This window comes from Pimephales promelas, chromosome 8 (genome assembly GCF_988280905.1).
Source record: "Pimephales promelas chromosome 8, fPimPro1.hap1.1, whole genome shotgun sequence".
NCBI classification, from domain to species: Eukaryota; Metazoa; Chordata; class Actinopteri; order Cypriniformes; family Leuciscidae; genus Pimephales; species Pimephales promelas.
This window is the reverse complement of record NC_142776.1, coordinates 22,688,588-22,704,773: the sequence shown is the minus strand read 5'-3', so window position 1 is coordinate 22,704,773 and position 16,186 is coordinate 22,688,588. Positions and strand designations below refer to the sequence as shown.

Sequence of the window (16,186 nt, the reverse complement as noted above, 5' to 3'; positions counted from 1 at the left end):
AAATTCTGCATTAATAATTATGCTAAAATCACTTTAACACTTTTCAAAGTATTCATATATTTCAAATAAAAATTGAGTGCCTTTTCATATTATCTGGCCAATATACTTAGACATAGAATTTTTTTTCCATCATCAAAAATGGTAGCCTGTTTTTACTAATTTAACTATGCAGTATTCAGCCTGACAAAAGGCTCAGTATCTAATGTTCGTGCCTTTTTAAAGACAGAAAATAGACAAGAGCAAATAGAAGAGCTAAACAAGCCCCTACCTTCTGAGTTTTGGGGGAGGAAAGAGGCCGTTCAAAGGGTAAGAAGAGAGGCAGATTGAGTTAGCGAATGGTGGAGTGATGTTTGTATAGTTCAGGTTAGTTTAATACCAAAAGTTTCATAGTAAAACACCATGAAATATATATATGAAAAAAAATGAAAAAAAAAGAAAGAAAATACATTATTTAGGATTAAAATATTCTGGGGTTAATGGACTTTATGCACAGCTGCACTACTTCCTGAACTTAAGCCAGCTCCTTGTAAGCCAGCAAATTGATTAATCCAGGTGTGCCTGACCTAAGTAGTCACGGCAACAATAATCAGACACACCTGAATTAATCAATTTGGCCAATAATGGCAGACAGGAAACAAGGAGCTGGCTTAAGTTCAGGAAGTGATGCAGCTGTGCATAAAGCCCATTCAAAGACTAGGGTGATTGTCAAAAAGGCATGAAACTGATATAACATATGAAAGTTTTTATTAGCAGTCATTTTGTCTCACATAAACACAACTGTATGTATTACATTTCAGCAAAGACATAAATCATTCCTAAAAGAATGGATGGATCTTTTTTTCAACCAGCCTTGATCATCTATTGTATCATTTAAAGATGCATATTTCCTGTTGCAACAATCAATGTTGAAAAGAATTGAATGCTCTGGTCCAGTTAAACATTTTTGCCTTCATTCATTAACTCAAATCTGTAGTGTTTTGATCATCAGCAAATTGTGGAGTTAAATTTAACTGACAAACCAGGTCTACACCATTAGATATTTAATGAGTCTTCCCCAGAATGACATATCCATTTGTGACCCAATCAGAAAAAGCCATCTCAAAGGACACACATACGGCTTCTTGTAATAGGACCTCTGACAATTAGAACGAGAGCTATTTGAACGGGTTACTTCTTTCCGAGTGACAATCTGCAATGCAAAAAAGATTTTGCCAACATCAATTAAACTTTTACACAATGCAATTAATTATGCACAGAGCAAAGACAAAAATGTATTTTGAGAGGTCATGCAGACTATACTGGTATTATTAGCATACATACAGGAAGAGACTTGATGTATAGACCATTTTGCAAGATACAGTGTAAACAACACTGGGCCCGAAACACTTCATGTTTCAGTTCGTAATTGTTTTCTTTATTTCACATGTAAAGAAAACATCTTAAAGATGTTTAACTTTTTGATTCAGTTTTATATGTTCTGTTAAAAAACTGAAACTGGAAGTGCTTCTGGACCAGTGTTGTTTACATCTTGCAAAATGGTCTATAAAGCAAATAGCTATAGTTCTTACTTGTTAAAATAGTCATCCTGTAGATTCAGAACCAGACTATCGGAGTTCAGGTACACCTTGTTCTGTGAAACTGCCACCTGGAAAACAACCTTCATCTGGTCAGGGCTTTCAAAAAGGACATAAAACATTCAGCTTTTTCCAAAAGGACTGGTGTGTAACCAGCCGAACCTTGGCAGAACTGCTAGTGAACATCAAATATTTACATTGGTGAAAAACACCTTTATCCAAAGAGAACCATTTACATCAGGAAAACTCATTAAAAATGATGAATAAGCAAAATGCCACATAGCTGTGGAAAGAAGTAAATCATAACTGTACCGTTTTGGCAATGTTCTGCGCTGCCCTGATTCTTCTGAGTTTAAGGTATCCAGGATTCTTTGTGACGGCCTCTCCTAACTGTGAATTAGAAACCAAAATACATTTCTCATATAACACTTTTCACAAAAGACACATTAATAATATTTATTATTAAATCCCAAAACCTAATCCTAACCCTACAGTAAGTACATGTAGATAATTGATAATCCCCCGGTTTCACAGACAAGGCTTAAACTAGTCCCAGACTAAAAAGCATGTTTCAACTGTTTTAACTGAAAGCAACTTGCACTGACATATCTTAAAATATGCCAGTGCCATTGTTTTGTCTCAAGATGCACACCAGTGTTTTTTTTTTTTTTTTTTTTATAAGGCATGCTATTTTATAAAAGCTACTTTATGTTCTAATTGAACTAAGGCCTAATCCTGGCTTAATCTAAGCCTTTTCTGTGAAACCAGGCCGTTACTCAGTACTTAAAATATATAATTACACTGTAACAAGGACATTTTAAAATACATTTTAACCTTAATACTAATCTAGATATTAATAACAATAAAACAAAAAATATAATATAATTCAAATAATAACATAAAATATAATCTGTTTCTCGAATCTGACTGGCTGAAGGCCTTTTTCCAGCCGTGCGATATTCATTATTCATTATTTACCCTATTAGATGGTGACAAAGTCTTCAGCAAGGTATTAGCTCAGTCATGGGAAATCACCTAACTTTTAAAAGCACAAAGACATCGCTTTGCACAGCGGACTTTCAAACTGATTTTTTATAATGGATATATAATATTATGCACATCGACCTGAAGAATGCTATACCAGATGCATGTAATACACTCGTTTAGTCGATCTCCCTCTCATAATACCATAATACTCTAGTCAATAGGCTAGATAATACAATGGGCTTCAATGAAGCGACCCCACATTCATTTGCTACTAGTTGTAAAGTAATGTTTTAGAATTAGTAATGGAGGCTTAGGCTCAACTGTTAAACTGTCAACTTGAGATTTAAATACGGGGCGGACAGAAGTAGTTCTGCACAAAAGAGTGTTTTTAAAGACACACCATTGTTTCTGAATGTATAATATATGATAAAATATGATGTGATATAATATAATATTTAAAATACCCATGAGCTTTGGTTAAAATACATATTTTAAATAAGAATCTCATACCATTTTGGCTGCCTGGGCCTCTCCTTCAGCTTGGATGATCTTCTGCCTCTGATCTTGCTTTGCTTTCTCCACATAGAACTGAGCTCTTTGGGCCTCCTGCTGGGCTGAAAAATTATATTTTTTATTACAGTAACTATGTACATATTTTGTGCTACGGCACTCAAGAACAGAATTTTACTTACCAACTTGTTTGGCCTCCACAGCTGCTGTGTACTCCCTGCTGAAGCTCAACTCTGTGATGGCCACATCATCGAGGATAATGTTGAAGTCTTTGGCGCGTTCAAACAGCTCCCGTCGGATGAGCATAGAGACCTGCATGCAATCAATGGTCAAAAAAGATTAAAGAGACAATCATTTAGTATAGACCATTTCACAAGATGTAAACAACACTGGTCCAGAAACACTTCCTGTTTCAGTTTGTAACTGTTTTCTTTATTTCACATGTAAAGAAAACATCTTAAAGATGTTGGTTTAACTTTTTGATTCAGTTTTAAATGTTCTGTTGGTTGTATTTTATCCCAGCTTTTATGTAGCGTTAAAAAACTGAAACAGGAAGTGCTTCTGGACCAGTGTTGTTTACATTTTGTGAAATGGTCTATAGTGATCTGGATATTCCCTTCCTTTAAATATACATCCTGGATATTACGGTAGGTTCTAGAACTAATTTGTGGAAGCCAGATTGTGAGAGAATACCAACCTGGGCTCTTTGTGTAATTAGTTGGGAGGCATTGAATTTGGCTACCACACTCTTCAGAACTTCATTTGCAATGGACGGCAGCACACGCTCATCATAGTCCTTTCCCAGCTGCTGGTACAAGATGGGAAGGTTGGAAGCCACCGGACGGGACAGCACACGCAACGCGATGTTCACCATCTGCAGGTCTGACACCATTACAAACAACATTACTCCTCCAAGTAACTTCAGATTGGGCAGCCATTTTTAAATAAACTATAATCAATACGGTGAACATATTATGACCATGTTCAAAATGGTAGTAAACAAAGTAAGGCCATTTTTTTTTTTTTTTTACCTTTGCTTCCAGTTAGAGATGATATTTTTCTTGGTTTGGCTCTTATGTCATAAATGATTGGATATTGAATCCATGGTATCCTATAAAAGAATGTCACAAAAAATATTTTTTTTAGAACTACAATTTTCCTTTTTTTGTTATGGAAAGATCAAATATAGGGTTTGCTTTCATACAGAAAACTTTTCAACAAGTCATTAAAAAGCTCACCTGAAGTGGAGACCCTCAGCAAGGACTGTGTCCATCTGCATCCCTCCAATTCTATTAAAGATAATTGCTCGCTGACCACCCTCCACTGAAGACAAGACCATTAGTGTGAGATATGACATTACCAATCATCTACTTTTAATATGAATTTGAAAAGTACATTTGCACAAATACACAACCATTCAAAAGTTTGGGGTCAGTGAGATTTTGTAATGTTTTTTTTACAGAAGTCTCTTTGTATTTCTTATTCTTCTTAATCTTTTGAAAGGTTGAATGGCACTAGAAATGAGCTGTTTCTAAGACGTTTTCTAATGCAATACTGGATGTACCTGTATATGTTGCCTCTTTGACTCCATAAGCAAGTGCACCAGCTCCAATTAATATCTTTAGTCCAATCCCAGCACCCCTTGAGCCAGAGGACATGCGTCCGGCGAGATCTCTCAAGTGCTGGAGGAACCTCTGTTAAAGTACAAATAAGCAAAAACAACAACACCACAATAACAAAAACAACAAAACATTCATTTTCATTGGAAATTATATATGAAAATATGACTGTAGCATTAATAGTAAAATATTTTAAAAGGTTAGTTCACTCTCAATTTACTCACCCTTATGCCATTCCAAAACAGTAAGACTTTTGTTCATCTTCAAAACACAAATGAAAATATTTAAATTAAATTGAGAGATTTCGGTCCTTCCAATGACAGTCCACAAAAATACCACTGTTCATCAAGGCGTCACACATCAGATACGGTAAGCGGAAGCTCAAGCATGCTTTCTTGCTTGACGTACGAGAAGAACCATTGAGATTAATTAATTTTGTGTGATATGAGTCGCCAGAGCCATTGAAAAGCCAACGAGGTTTGTTCCTGGCATCAAGCAAGTGCAGTTGAGCTTCTGTTTATTTTCGCTGATCAAGTTTATATGTGAATAAAAGCCTAAATTCAATTTGTTCATCATAAAGCAAGTCTCTGCAGAAAACTTTTCGATTCATATGGATTAATTTTACTACCCGTTTATGAACATTTTGAAGTGGTAGTTGCGTGGACTGTCAATGGAGGGACATTAAAAAAAAAATTTGTGTTTAAAATATGAACGAAAGTGTCACGGGTGTGGAACTGCATGAGGATGAGTAATTTATGACATTTCTTTTCATAAAAAAATCCACCTTGGGGGTAAACAAAGCTTAAATTTTTTTTATATTCTTAATAAAAGTCTTAATAATAACCATGTCTGAGAAATTACTTCATGAGTTGACATTCTGAATATGGAAGCGTATACAGTAATAAACAAATTAGACTTACAAGTAGAAACACAATTAGTTTTAATTCTTTCAAAAACTACCGTTTGTATCACGACAACTTCAGTACCGGTGATATTAAAAATAAAATTCCCAACAGTCTAGTTATTAGACAAGCCGGGCATCAGGAGTCATGATTTCAGCATCAGATCATGCTATAGAGAATCAGAGTAAACATTGATTACGATTTAAATTCCTACTATACGGTCTAATTAAGAGGCCAGGCAACAGGTTTAATTCAAGTTTAATTCTTGAGAGCAGAACAGGCTTAACTTACTGGTCATTTAATACACATGTAACACTCTTTCTGTTCAAATTTCAGCAACCAAGCTGGCTTAAAGCTGAATATTACAGCGTGTAAAAAAGTAGGGATTAACATTACCTAGTATGTATACAACTAAAAATATTTTAAGGTATTTTTTTAAGAATTAAGACATTATACTCACGTTAGGCTCTTTATTCGCCATGCTTGCAAGAGCTACCCAAGGTCGTCACGAACAACTTCCGCTCCTACCGGAAAGAATTCTGGGTAATGTAGTACTCTTGGGTATTTCAATTTGGACATTTCATCATAGTAGATAGATAGGCACCCTTTAGAAAATAATTATAGGCTAATTCCAAGGTTTTATGCGTTAAATTAAAGCAAACTTTATGATGACCATTAAGATATTTTAACTGGATATAAATATTCTCTTTTGTAAAAACTAATTTATTCTGTGGGTTTCATTAATGTGATCCATGTAAAGCACAAAATATACTAAAACCTTTGAAGTAATTCTGATTTGTTCTTATATTTCACTTATTTTTTTATGTTAAATCTGCCATAATTTTGTAATATAAACATTTATTTAAAAAAAAAAATTGGTTGAGGGAGAAATGTGAGAAAACATCAATATCAATATTTTAATCCATAATTACATAATTTATTTTAAAACACAGACTATCTTACAGTTTAACTAAAAAAAAACAAAACAAAACACAACAATGAGACCATAAATGACCACACAGACTGGGAGAAACCCTTTTAAAAACAGCTAATAAGGAAGCAGTGTACATTGCAGGTTTGAATTATAGAAGAAGAAAAATATACAAACAGGTAATTTATACAACCAGGTTGTCATAAGCATGATACCTCTTATGTACAAGTCCTTATCTGCCATAAAACTGGTGTAATCGTTTGTCTTGAAACTGTTTTGAATGTTCCCTTTAATGTTGTTGTCACAGCGCCTCAGAAGAAATACTCAGTATGTAAAGTGTCTCCTCTGTACATTGAAACTTGTAGTGATGGGTCCATCCTCTGGACTGACAGTAAAAAAAAAAAAAAATCAATTAAGGTTCCATGTCTCAGACGTAGAAGAGTCGTACCCGGGACGTGCTGACATGAAGGTCGTCATCATAAAACTTGGTCTCTATAACAACATTACCCCTGCAAGAGAAGACATTTGACCCATAATAAATCCATGAGTAACTTTTATGAATATCTAATATGTTGACTTATTTAAGGAAACTCTTACGTTAAGACATTTGCAGGCATCATTTGTGACTCTGGTGCAGCTTCTATCAAAGACTGCCATGTGTTTGTAGAATTAGGAATCACAAAGCCAAACTCAAAAAACCACTCTGAAAAGACACAAAAGGTACATGTGTAAGCATTTTGTGGAGTAAATACAAATCTCATCTATTCATGAGTCCAAGTTATATAGGCTAATTTAACATGTTTCAAAAGTGCTTGTGCATATAAATCCCTATTTTCCAAGATTGTAAATCTTTTGCAACTTTGCTCAAAGGAATTTGTATGCACAAGCACTTTTATCACACAATTACACAAAGTAACATGACAAAGTCTAGAATTACAAAATGGAAATTGATATTTAATATTAATATTGGTAAAACTTTACAATAAGGTCCTGTTTGTTAACATTTGTTAATGCATTAGCGAACATGAACTAACAACGAGCAATACGTTTTAAATGTATTAGTCTTTGTTAATGTTAGTTAGTCAAAAATATAATTGTTCATTCTTTATAATTAGTTTTGTTTGAATGTTAAAATTAACTGAATTAAATGAACATTGATTAATATTAATAAATGCTGTAAGAAATGTACGTTGTTAATATCATGTTAATAATAATGAATAACTAATTGTGCTACTATTAATATCAGTATATATACAATATCAGCATTTTCTTCAATACCAAGAAAACAAGTATAGATCAAACTTATACTGGCTGACAGTGGTATCATGAATTAGAGGTGAATTCTTTGAAAATAATTGTATAATTACAATAATAATTGAATCGAAAGAAACACTGCATTTAAAATATACTGTTCAGGTTAATTCAAGAATCTTAAGCCTAGTATATACGTAAATGTTCAAATGTACCTGTGCCTGATTTGGATTACTTTAAATCTAAATCCACCCAGACTATGACCTAAGATGGCCACTATTGACACTCATATAAAGGTCACATGCTAACAGTAGGCCATTTCACACAAACAAACTTTACTGCTAATTTATTAAGAGATCATAAGTGAATAGGACCTTTTCAAAAATACAGATCAATTTACCAGTAATGAGAAGTTGTAAAATAACCAGTAAATTACCCGTTTGATGCTGTGTGTGAACAGAGAATGAAGATTACCGGCAGGAGCACGAACAAGGTCATAACGCACAGACGTAAGAAGTTTGCTATGTCGGAGCGGTTTATGGTAAGTTCTGCTGCTTTTTCAATATAAACATGCGCTAGACGGATGTCTGACTATTGCACCCCGTCTCGTACTTGGGACCCTGCCTTTTTTTCTATTCATCAACTATTGCATACTGCAATGCGTAACTATTCTGCGTCTCGTGTTTTTAAGAGCAAAAGCATTTGCTGTTAATTTACTCACCCCCATGTCATCCAAGATGTCCATTTCTTTCTTTCTTCAGTCGAAATAGATAAGACCCTTATTCATCGTCTGGTGTCGTTTAAAGCCATTTGAAGCCTGCACTGAAACGGTCATTTTGACCTTGAACCGTTTGGCACCCAATGGAGTGCATTATATGGAGAAAAATCCTGGAATGTTTTCATCAAAAACCTTAATTTCTTTTCGACTGAAGAAAGAATGACATGGACATCTTGGATGACATGGGGGTGAGCAAATTATCAGCAAAAGTTTTTTTAAAGTGAACTACTCCTTTAAGTCTGTCACTCAGAAGGGGGGAAAAAGTAACTAAAATGAGTACTTCTCTTCATCCAGGTGATGAAGAAAAAGGTTCAGTGTACTGGTATTTTGGTACTGATGTGTGAATGGTATCTTACTGGTAAAAAGACAATGCACAACACATTTGTGTATTTACTTAAACAGTAATTTACAGAGACTGCTGTGTTAAAGTGCTGATGAGTGGAATATTATAATCATATAGTATTTTTAGCCACATTTGTATTTTACACATAGCTCCTTGCTTGAGAAGACTACTATGTTTACACGGAAGCGCAAAAGTGGCGTTGCGTAATCACTTTTTATTCTGAGTTTAGACGAGCATTTTGTGTGAGAAATCCGCGTGCAAATGGTGACGCAAAAGTGTGTGAAATTCAATGTAGTATGCACTTCAGGTGGCTAGGAGTGCATACTACAACAACACCAAGCCTGCGCGCCTGCGTACAACCTTCACTGCCAAGCAGACTTTTGCGTTTTTACCGTTTACACGGGAGCCCGGCGGTGGAGCGTTTTTAAGATTTCCACTCTGGAGGGTGGTTTCACTTTTTTTGCATTTTTAAGGCTCAAAAACGCCGTCGCCATGTAAACGAGAGGCACATCCGATAAAATATTTTTGCGTTTTCACCCGGAATCGTTCTCGTGTAAACGGGGCCTATGTATCTAGATATTTCAGAAGCAGAGACACCTGAGACCTCTAATTTTGCATTTACAATCATTGCTATTTGTTATCGCAAAAGTGCAATGTGCAAGAAAGAATCAGAACAACCTTCTAGGCACTGGCCTTTAAAGAAAACTTTTTGCTCCAGTCGAAATTTTTCCAATTTTTCTACTGAAGAGAAATTCAGCTCTCTGGAGACTGCTTTACATTTCAGGATCTTCTTAGGAACCCGAGCTGGAAAACAAAATCAAATCTGTTAGTTACCAGACATGGCACATTCTATACCAAATTCAGTACTGAAAACTGATCTCGACCTCACTTTGACATCATTAAAAAGAGCAGTGAAGTAGTGGACATAAGAGAAGAATTGGTGTAGCCCAATCTAGTCAATGGTTTAATCTTTAATGCAAGGTAATAGAGAGAACCACAAACCTTCATGTTCTACCCCAGGAAGGGAGAGATCTTCAGTTCCCTGCCAGAGAACCTTCCCTGTCTCTGCATCTCTAAGATTCATCCAGTTTCTGAAGGCAAGTTAAGGCAAGCTGAACCAAAGTCCCTTTCAGGCAAGTCATTTCTCTCGGCAGCCATCTTTGAAATGCCTCTCGGGCATCTATTTCAGTCTTGCAAGTGCAGCTCCCATCTTTCTGAATGGGAAACATCAAATTCTCCAAAGCTGTTCACCAGGTTTATGATTAAATTTCATATTTGAAATCAAATCACCAATGAAATATGGTTTCTTATATTAAAAGTGTTAAAAAAGCTTCTTTTTTTTCAGACAGCTGCAGTGACAGGATGACTTTACCAATCAGTAATTGGCTCTTTTATTTAGAAGGCCAGACTTATTCTGCCATTTGCACGTTCTCCCATTCATAATAATATGAGTGCAACGTCTTTCTATATATAAAGTCTTTGTGCAGACCAGACTGACAATGAAAAAAATGGCTTCTGATTTCAGGGCCAACGTTTTTGTAAAGATAAATTCACATGAAGACACTTTTCCAAATCAATAACCAGACTTCAGGTTTGGCTCATTGGGCTTAAAAGGGACGGTTCACACAAGAACTGAAGATAGTGTCATCATTTACATCATTGTATGTAATAAACATCAAAGCGATGTTTAGCAGAAAGTTCAGTTACTGTCAAGATCCAAAAAGGACAAAACAGCACCATAAAAGCAGTCCATTAGACACTACACTATATTAAAACTTCTCTAAAGCCATGGTTTGTGTGAGGAACAAACCTCCCACAAAGGAAAAGGAAAGTTTTCCTCAAACCTGAGGAAATTTTTTAAGTTTAATTCACTGAATATCTTGTTCGACCACCAAATCATTGGATGGGAAAGAGCATCTTTACATAAAAGCATTCAGCTACAATTATTTTTGTGTTCCACGGAGGAAAGTGGGTATTACAGGTTTGCGTTGTGATGGGTGAACTAATCCATTAAATGATGTCTCAATTTAAGAGTACCGGGTCAATACATTGAGCAGCTTTTAGTTTTAAATCAAACATAAGTCAAACAAGCTAACTGAAGTCGACCACACTTGAGGTCTAAAAACATCCTGATCTGTCTGCCAAACAATGGATGGTGACAATGTCCAATACTTTGTGTCAATGACATCTGACCTCTTCCTCTTCAGACCACCTGTAGGAGTCTTTCAGGCAGGTCGAGCACACTCACACAAGGCTGCATGTGTCATTACAGGTACACAGTACAGGCCCTAGTTACCAACCTCATGGGATCTCAGGCACAGCTGCACAAGTGTGCTACATGTATCACTAATCCTAATCTATCTTTCAAGCATTAAATCCAAAATCCAAATCTGTTCCTGTTGAAATGAAAAGGACTCATCATAAAAGATATGTTTTACTTTATTTTAAGCTGTAACAGTGTAACATTAAAGTACAGAGTAATATTAATTAACAATCACATGTTTTTACTATGGTTAGGAATAGGGTTTAGATCGGGGTTACTTGAATGTAAGTATGCATAATCTACTTTTAGTACTATAGTAAGTATGATAACATATGTACACAAGGACACTGTTACAGGGTTACTTTATACATAAAAATCTACAAAATTAGTGACACTGCAGCCATAATAAAATGTTTTAATTATATAAATATATAATATTTATATTACTTACATAATTTGTATTATTATAGGAATATATTTTACATCTACAATAATTCTTCATAATTTTTAAAATCATATTTTTATATTCTCATATACATTATATGTTTTTTAAGGAGACTCAATTTTATATATCTATCCTTGTCCACACTAATAAGTTCATCTTTTTCTCTCCGTTTTGGCCTTCTTTCCACACTAAGATGGTGTTTTATGAATAAAAATAAAGCTTTTTGGATAACTCAAAACGAAGGCATTTTAAAAAGGATGACGTAAGTTCAGTCAAGTGATGCATATTTTACCAATAGATATTCATGTTTATACTGGTTTGGTGCCTGTATGTGTTATTTACTTTCACACTGTTGCTAAAATATGTTACTTTGCACACTCTACACATCACAGTCCTGCAAAGATGATGTGCTGTCCTGCGGCGATACATGAGAGCCCTTGCGTGTTAGACCAAACATATAATGGCGAGTGAGTGTGACCTGGTGAATTTTCTTTTTTAAATCAGTCAATAGTGCAATATTTTGCTAAATAACATGATCCTTCATCCTATAACATGATAATTTATTTTCTGTATTTATCATCAGTGAGCTTGTGTGAGGTTTTACGCACGCGCAGCGAGGTGAATTTAGTGTTTTCCAAAAGTTTCTCATCCACATGAAATCACGTCTGAAAATGCTAGGCCATTAATATACTTTAATGAATCTCAAGACACAAATAACCAAAGCATGACCCAGGATTCATTTTCAGTCCAGCCCTGAGAGATGATATATTTCCCCTTTGCCAAAGAACCAAACAGAACCAAATTAAATGATGCAGTAGTACACTAAAAAATAATTAAAGTTGGTGATATCTCCTATGTGCTTATTTGCTTAAACATCATTTAGACCAGTGGTTCTCAACCAGGGAGACTCAACAAACTTCCAAGGGTGCCTCAAGTACCCCTTTCCCACTGACACTGTTCCGGGTGGGTTCCCGGCTTTTGTCCATTCTCGACCGTTCCAAACAACCATTTCAACTGCAGAAAAGGGGGTTCTCAAGTCTGTGGAAACACACAGTCGATTCACGACAGGCACGACAGACACCAGTTCGCCTGGCCAAAAATAAAAATATACATCTTTCCAAGCTCTTTTATGTGCTGTATCCTGTGATATATTTTACCCTGAATTTAGATGCCTGAAGTCACTAAAAATAAGTAACTAATCACTAAAGTGCTCGGCTCTGTTTCTGATGAACCAGGTGACTGCATTATTGGAGACGGATGTCTGTGGGATCTCACCTGCTGAATGCACTGAGAGAGTCACGAGAGAGACCCTTTTACTCACAAACACAGTCACCGTCAAGGTAATTAGTCCCATCGGCGACAAAGCTTTCATGGAAGCCACATTCATTTTTAAAAAGTCTTCCATTGTTGCCAGTTCCAGTCTATTATTATTGGTGCAAAAGAGTGCATCAAAAAAAAAAAAAAAGACACCAGCACATGCTTCACATTTTCTCTTATTAAAAATAATGGCAATGGAGGTTGTGTTAGTACTACTCACGCTTTACCAAATAAACTAAGACACAGGAACATAAAACCAGCCTTGAAAGACACGGTGAGCACACAAAATGCACACTAATTCAAAATTGTAGATACACTTAAGACACTCAATACTTGTGCTACTGCAGCACTGCTTTCATTTTTACGTTGTCTAACACTTCTAACAAACATAATTTGGCACACGACAAGATACAATATCTATCTTTTTCATTAAGTCAGTGTTTTTTGTAGCTACTCAAGGGACTGTGCTTTGCACACGGTAGTCACCTCTGGGGCACACTGGTTAAAAAAAACAACACACAAGGTAGATATGACAAAGCCTAGAGGTAAAATTGCATGAAACTTTGAAACAACCATTGGAAATTGGTCTTTGCTGCGTAACTACATTGTACCAGATTCAAAGTGCTAAAAAGAGATGTGCTAAGATGACACATATTCCGTGAAAACAGCTGAACTCAAAACTTAAATGCAGGACCAATACAAGATATTATGCATAAAAAACATTATTCTAAAATTAAAGGTCAAATTCAAATCATAGGTGGTGAAATCTATGGCATTCTAGCCCATGGTACAGCATACTTTGAACAACTACCATATAAGTTCCATTATTTTACATTTAGCAATCTCTGAATGTCTTATCCATCCATACAATACCATTCAAAAGTTTGGTGTAAAAAAGTAAAATTTTTAATGTTTTAGAAAGAAGTCTCATTGCTCATCAATGCTTATTCGTTTAAACATATAGTAAAAAACAGTAATATTATGAAATGTTATGCAATCTAAAATAATGTTTTTTATTTTATTTATTTATTTGAAGCTGATTTTTCAGCGGCTATTTTTCCAGTCTTCAGTTTCACATAATGCTTCATAAATCATTCTATTATGCTGATTTGGTGCTCAATAAGCATGCGGAAAGATTCTTTGATAAACAAAGTCCAAAAAAAAAAAAAACCAGCATTTATTTGAAATAGAGGTAACATTATGTCTTTACTGTCACTTTTACTGTGTTAAATTAATGTGCTTTTAGTGAATAAAGTATTAATTTACTTATTTAAAAATCTTTCTGACTCCAAACCTTTGAACAGTACGGTAAGTTCAAAACATTTCCTTACAGACTTGTCCAACTTTCGGTCATTTAACAAACCTTTCATTAAAAGATGCATGTTCACATACGTTTTGGTCACCTATCATTTTCCACAGCTTTGCCTTATGCAGCACACAGTTGGATGTGAGGAGCATAAGGCAGCAAATCCCTGTCCTTTCAAATCAAGGATTTAAGAATTACAAGCCTGTAAGACACACCCTTGTTTTCCGAAAGAAGGTCACACAGGGTAGACCCATGTCTACTTGAAGATATATTAGAAAAACAGTGTCTGACGGGACAGCCGTTTCTCAGACCACTTTCACGCCATCAGGATGTTCTGGTGCTAGTGTGATTATTCTTGTCAGATTTGCAGAGCCTATTATAGAAACACTAGCCAATGTTATGTAATCGTGATGGCAGGCAAACTGTGTGAGGAGATTTCACCTGGCTAATGCACCTGATCCCAAGAATCAGGTGCCTGTCAGTCTCATAGTATCCCCATTAACAAAACTTCCAGCTAAAGCAAATAACAGCATCCCAGTTAGTTCCTGATGCTAATATGCTCAAATAAAAGTAAAACTGCTTTGAAAGGACGATATGATAATTGCATCATAACGGCACTGGAGTTCCAATTCATATCCCAGTAAGTCAATAATCCAGGTATGCACATGACCAAAAACAAGCATAATCATACAATTTATAGAGTAACGCAGACATAATCTCTGGATTAGAGAAATTACACCGATTTATCTATTCACACATTACATAGCAAATATAATACTGTCATACCGCACATAATGCCTAAAGGCTTCATAGGGTACAGTTCATCATTTCATAAACAGTTTAAACACTTGAATGAGTGTTTAAAAGTGTTAGTATATATATCTTAAATGAACTGTCAATTTACAGTCTAACTCCAAAGACGCAAATATAGCCTGTAGTTTGTCTGATATAATAAAAAGCATTTGGGTTTATAGACGGAGATTATTCCAATTGAACATTATGACTAAAAAAGCATAAAATAATAATGTAACTAGTTCACCTTCCAGTTTGCTAACTGTAATCAACAATTACATACAAGTTACAGCATCCTCAATATTCCTGGTTTCAAAACCGTTAGCTATATTATTTGCCGGATACAGATTTACGGCCGAAGTCAGATAACGTTACCTAGCTATGATGTAAAGTTCTGTAAGTTTGAGGTTTGCAGCTAGCAGGCTAATCTGCCCCATCATCACTTAAGGATACAGTTTAAACCCCTTCAGAATCTCCTTCGCTCTGTCTTCGTCCGAAGACATCTTTTTCCTGGATCTTCCGCTTCAGCAGATGAAAAAAATACGAATTAAAACGTTCCACCGAGGAATAACTAATAAATACTGTGCACAATATCTGTTAATTACACAAAATCCACCTCGAAAAAGCTTTTAGTTACAGTGAGATGCAGCATTAATCTGAACGGATACACTTGATCCGCTCACAACCTACTGTAAATAGATTTTTGTGGGAGATTGACAGCTGATTTGACCAATCATCTAGCGAGTTTTTGAAGGCCTGGATTAAAGGCACCAATCAAAGAGGAGATACAAGACCTAGGGTGGGGTCTGGTTGCGTAGGGACGCGTCACCGATGGCAACCCCTCAAACGTCCTTCGAACGAAGCTGAACGGAAGCGCGTGTGAGACAAAAAGTTGTCTGTACATTATTTCCTATGGCAAAACCGTAGACTGTAAAAAACTAGGTGTTTCGTGGAACTTACAGGGGATATATATACTGAGCAGATGAATACTGCTTTTTATATGGATAGTGGACTATAAACGAGGCTGATGTGTGGACGTAAAACATGTTTTCATTATGTAAATTGTTTTGGATATTTGTCGCCTGCCAACATGTGGCTCAGTAGTTCATATAAAAAGATGTTGGAACATTGGTTTGGTTTGACCATCTTTGTATGCACTTCATTTTTA

At 35.5% G+C, this 16,186-nt stretch overlaps 2 protein-coding genes across 4 annotated transcripts; both read right to left on the bottom strand.

Annotated features, from left to right (window-relative positions):
* Window positions 1-727: 727 nt before the first annotated feature.
* phb2b (prohibitin 2b) lies at window positions 728-6,158 on the bottom strand. Of its 3 annotated transcripts, XM_089134170.1 has the most exons (11): window positions 6,053-6,114; window positions 4,915-4,951; window positions 4,636-4,765; window positions 4,310-4,394; window positions 4,103-4,182; window positions 3,769-3,953; window positions 3,254-3,383; window positions 3,072-3,175; window positions 1,887-1,964; window positions 1,569-1,645; window positions 728-1,189 (listed from the first exon to the last, which is right to left on the bottom strand). In XM_089134170.1, the coding sequence occupies exons 3-11, from the start codon at window positions 4,727-4,729 to the stop codon at window positions 1,168-1,170; spliced, it is 855 nt and encodes a 284-aa protein (XP_088990296.1). In that variant the 5' UTR covers window positions 4,730-4,765; window positions 4,915-4,951; window positions 6,053-6,114; the 3' UTR covers window positions 728-1,167. The 3 variants fall into 3 exon arrangements, with proteins under 3 accessions (XP_088990296.1, XP_039547631.2, XP_088990297.1); XM_039691697.2 differs by lacking the exon at window positions 4,915-4,951 and having other exon boundaries at window positions 6,053-6,158; XM_089134171.1 differs by lacking the exons at window positions 4,915-4,951; window positions 6,053-6,114 and adding an exon at window positions 5,651-5,761.
* A 337-nt stretch (window positions 6,159-6,495) lies between these two features.
* pde6d (phosphodiesterase 6D, cGMP-specific, rod, delta) lies at window positions 6,496-15,727 on the bottom strand. The gene is made up of 5 exons (XM_039691701.2): window positions 15,472-15,727; window positions 9,898-9,986; window positions 9,574-9,699; window positions 7,121-7,226; window positions 6,496-7,032 (listed from the first exon to the last, which is right to left on the bottom strand). The coding sequence occupies exons 1-5, from the start codon at window positions 15,519-15,521 to the stop codon at window positions 6,951-6,953; spliced, it is 453 nt and encodes a 150-aa protein (XP_039547635.1). The 5' UTR covers window positions 15,522-15,727; the 3' UTR covers window positions 6,496-6,950.
* Window positions 15,728-16,186: the final 459 nt, after the last annotated feature.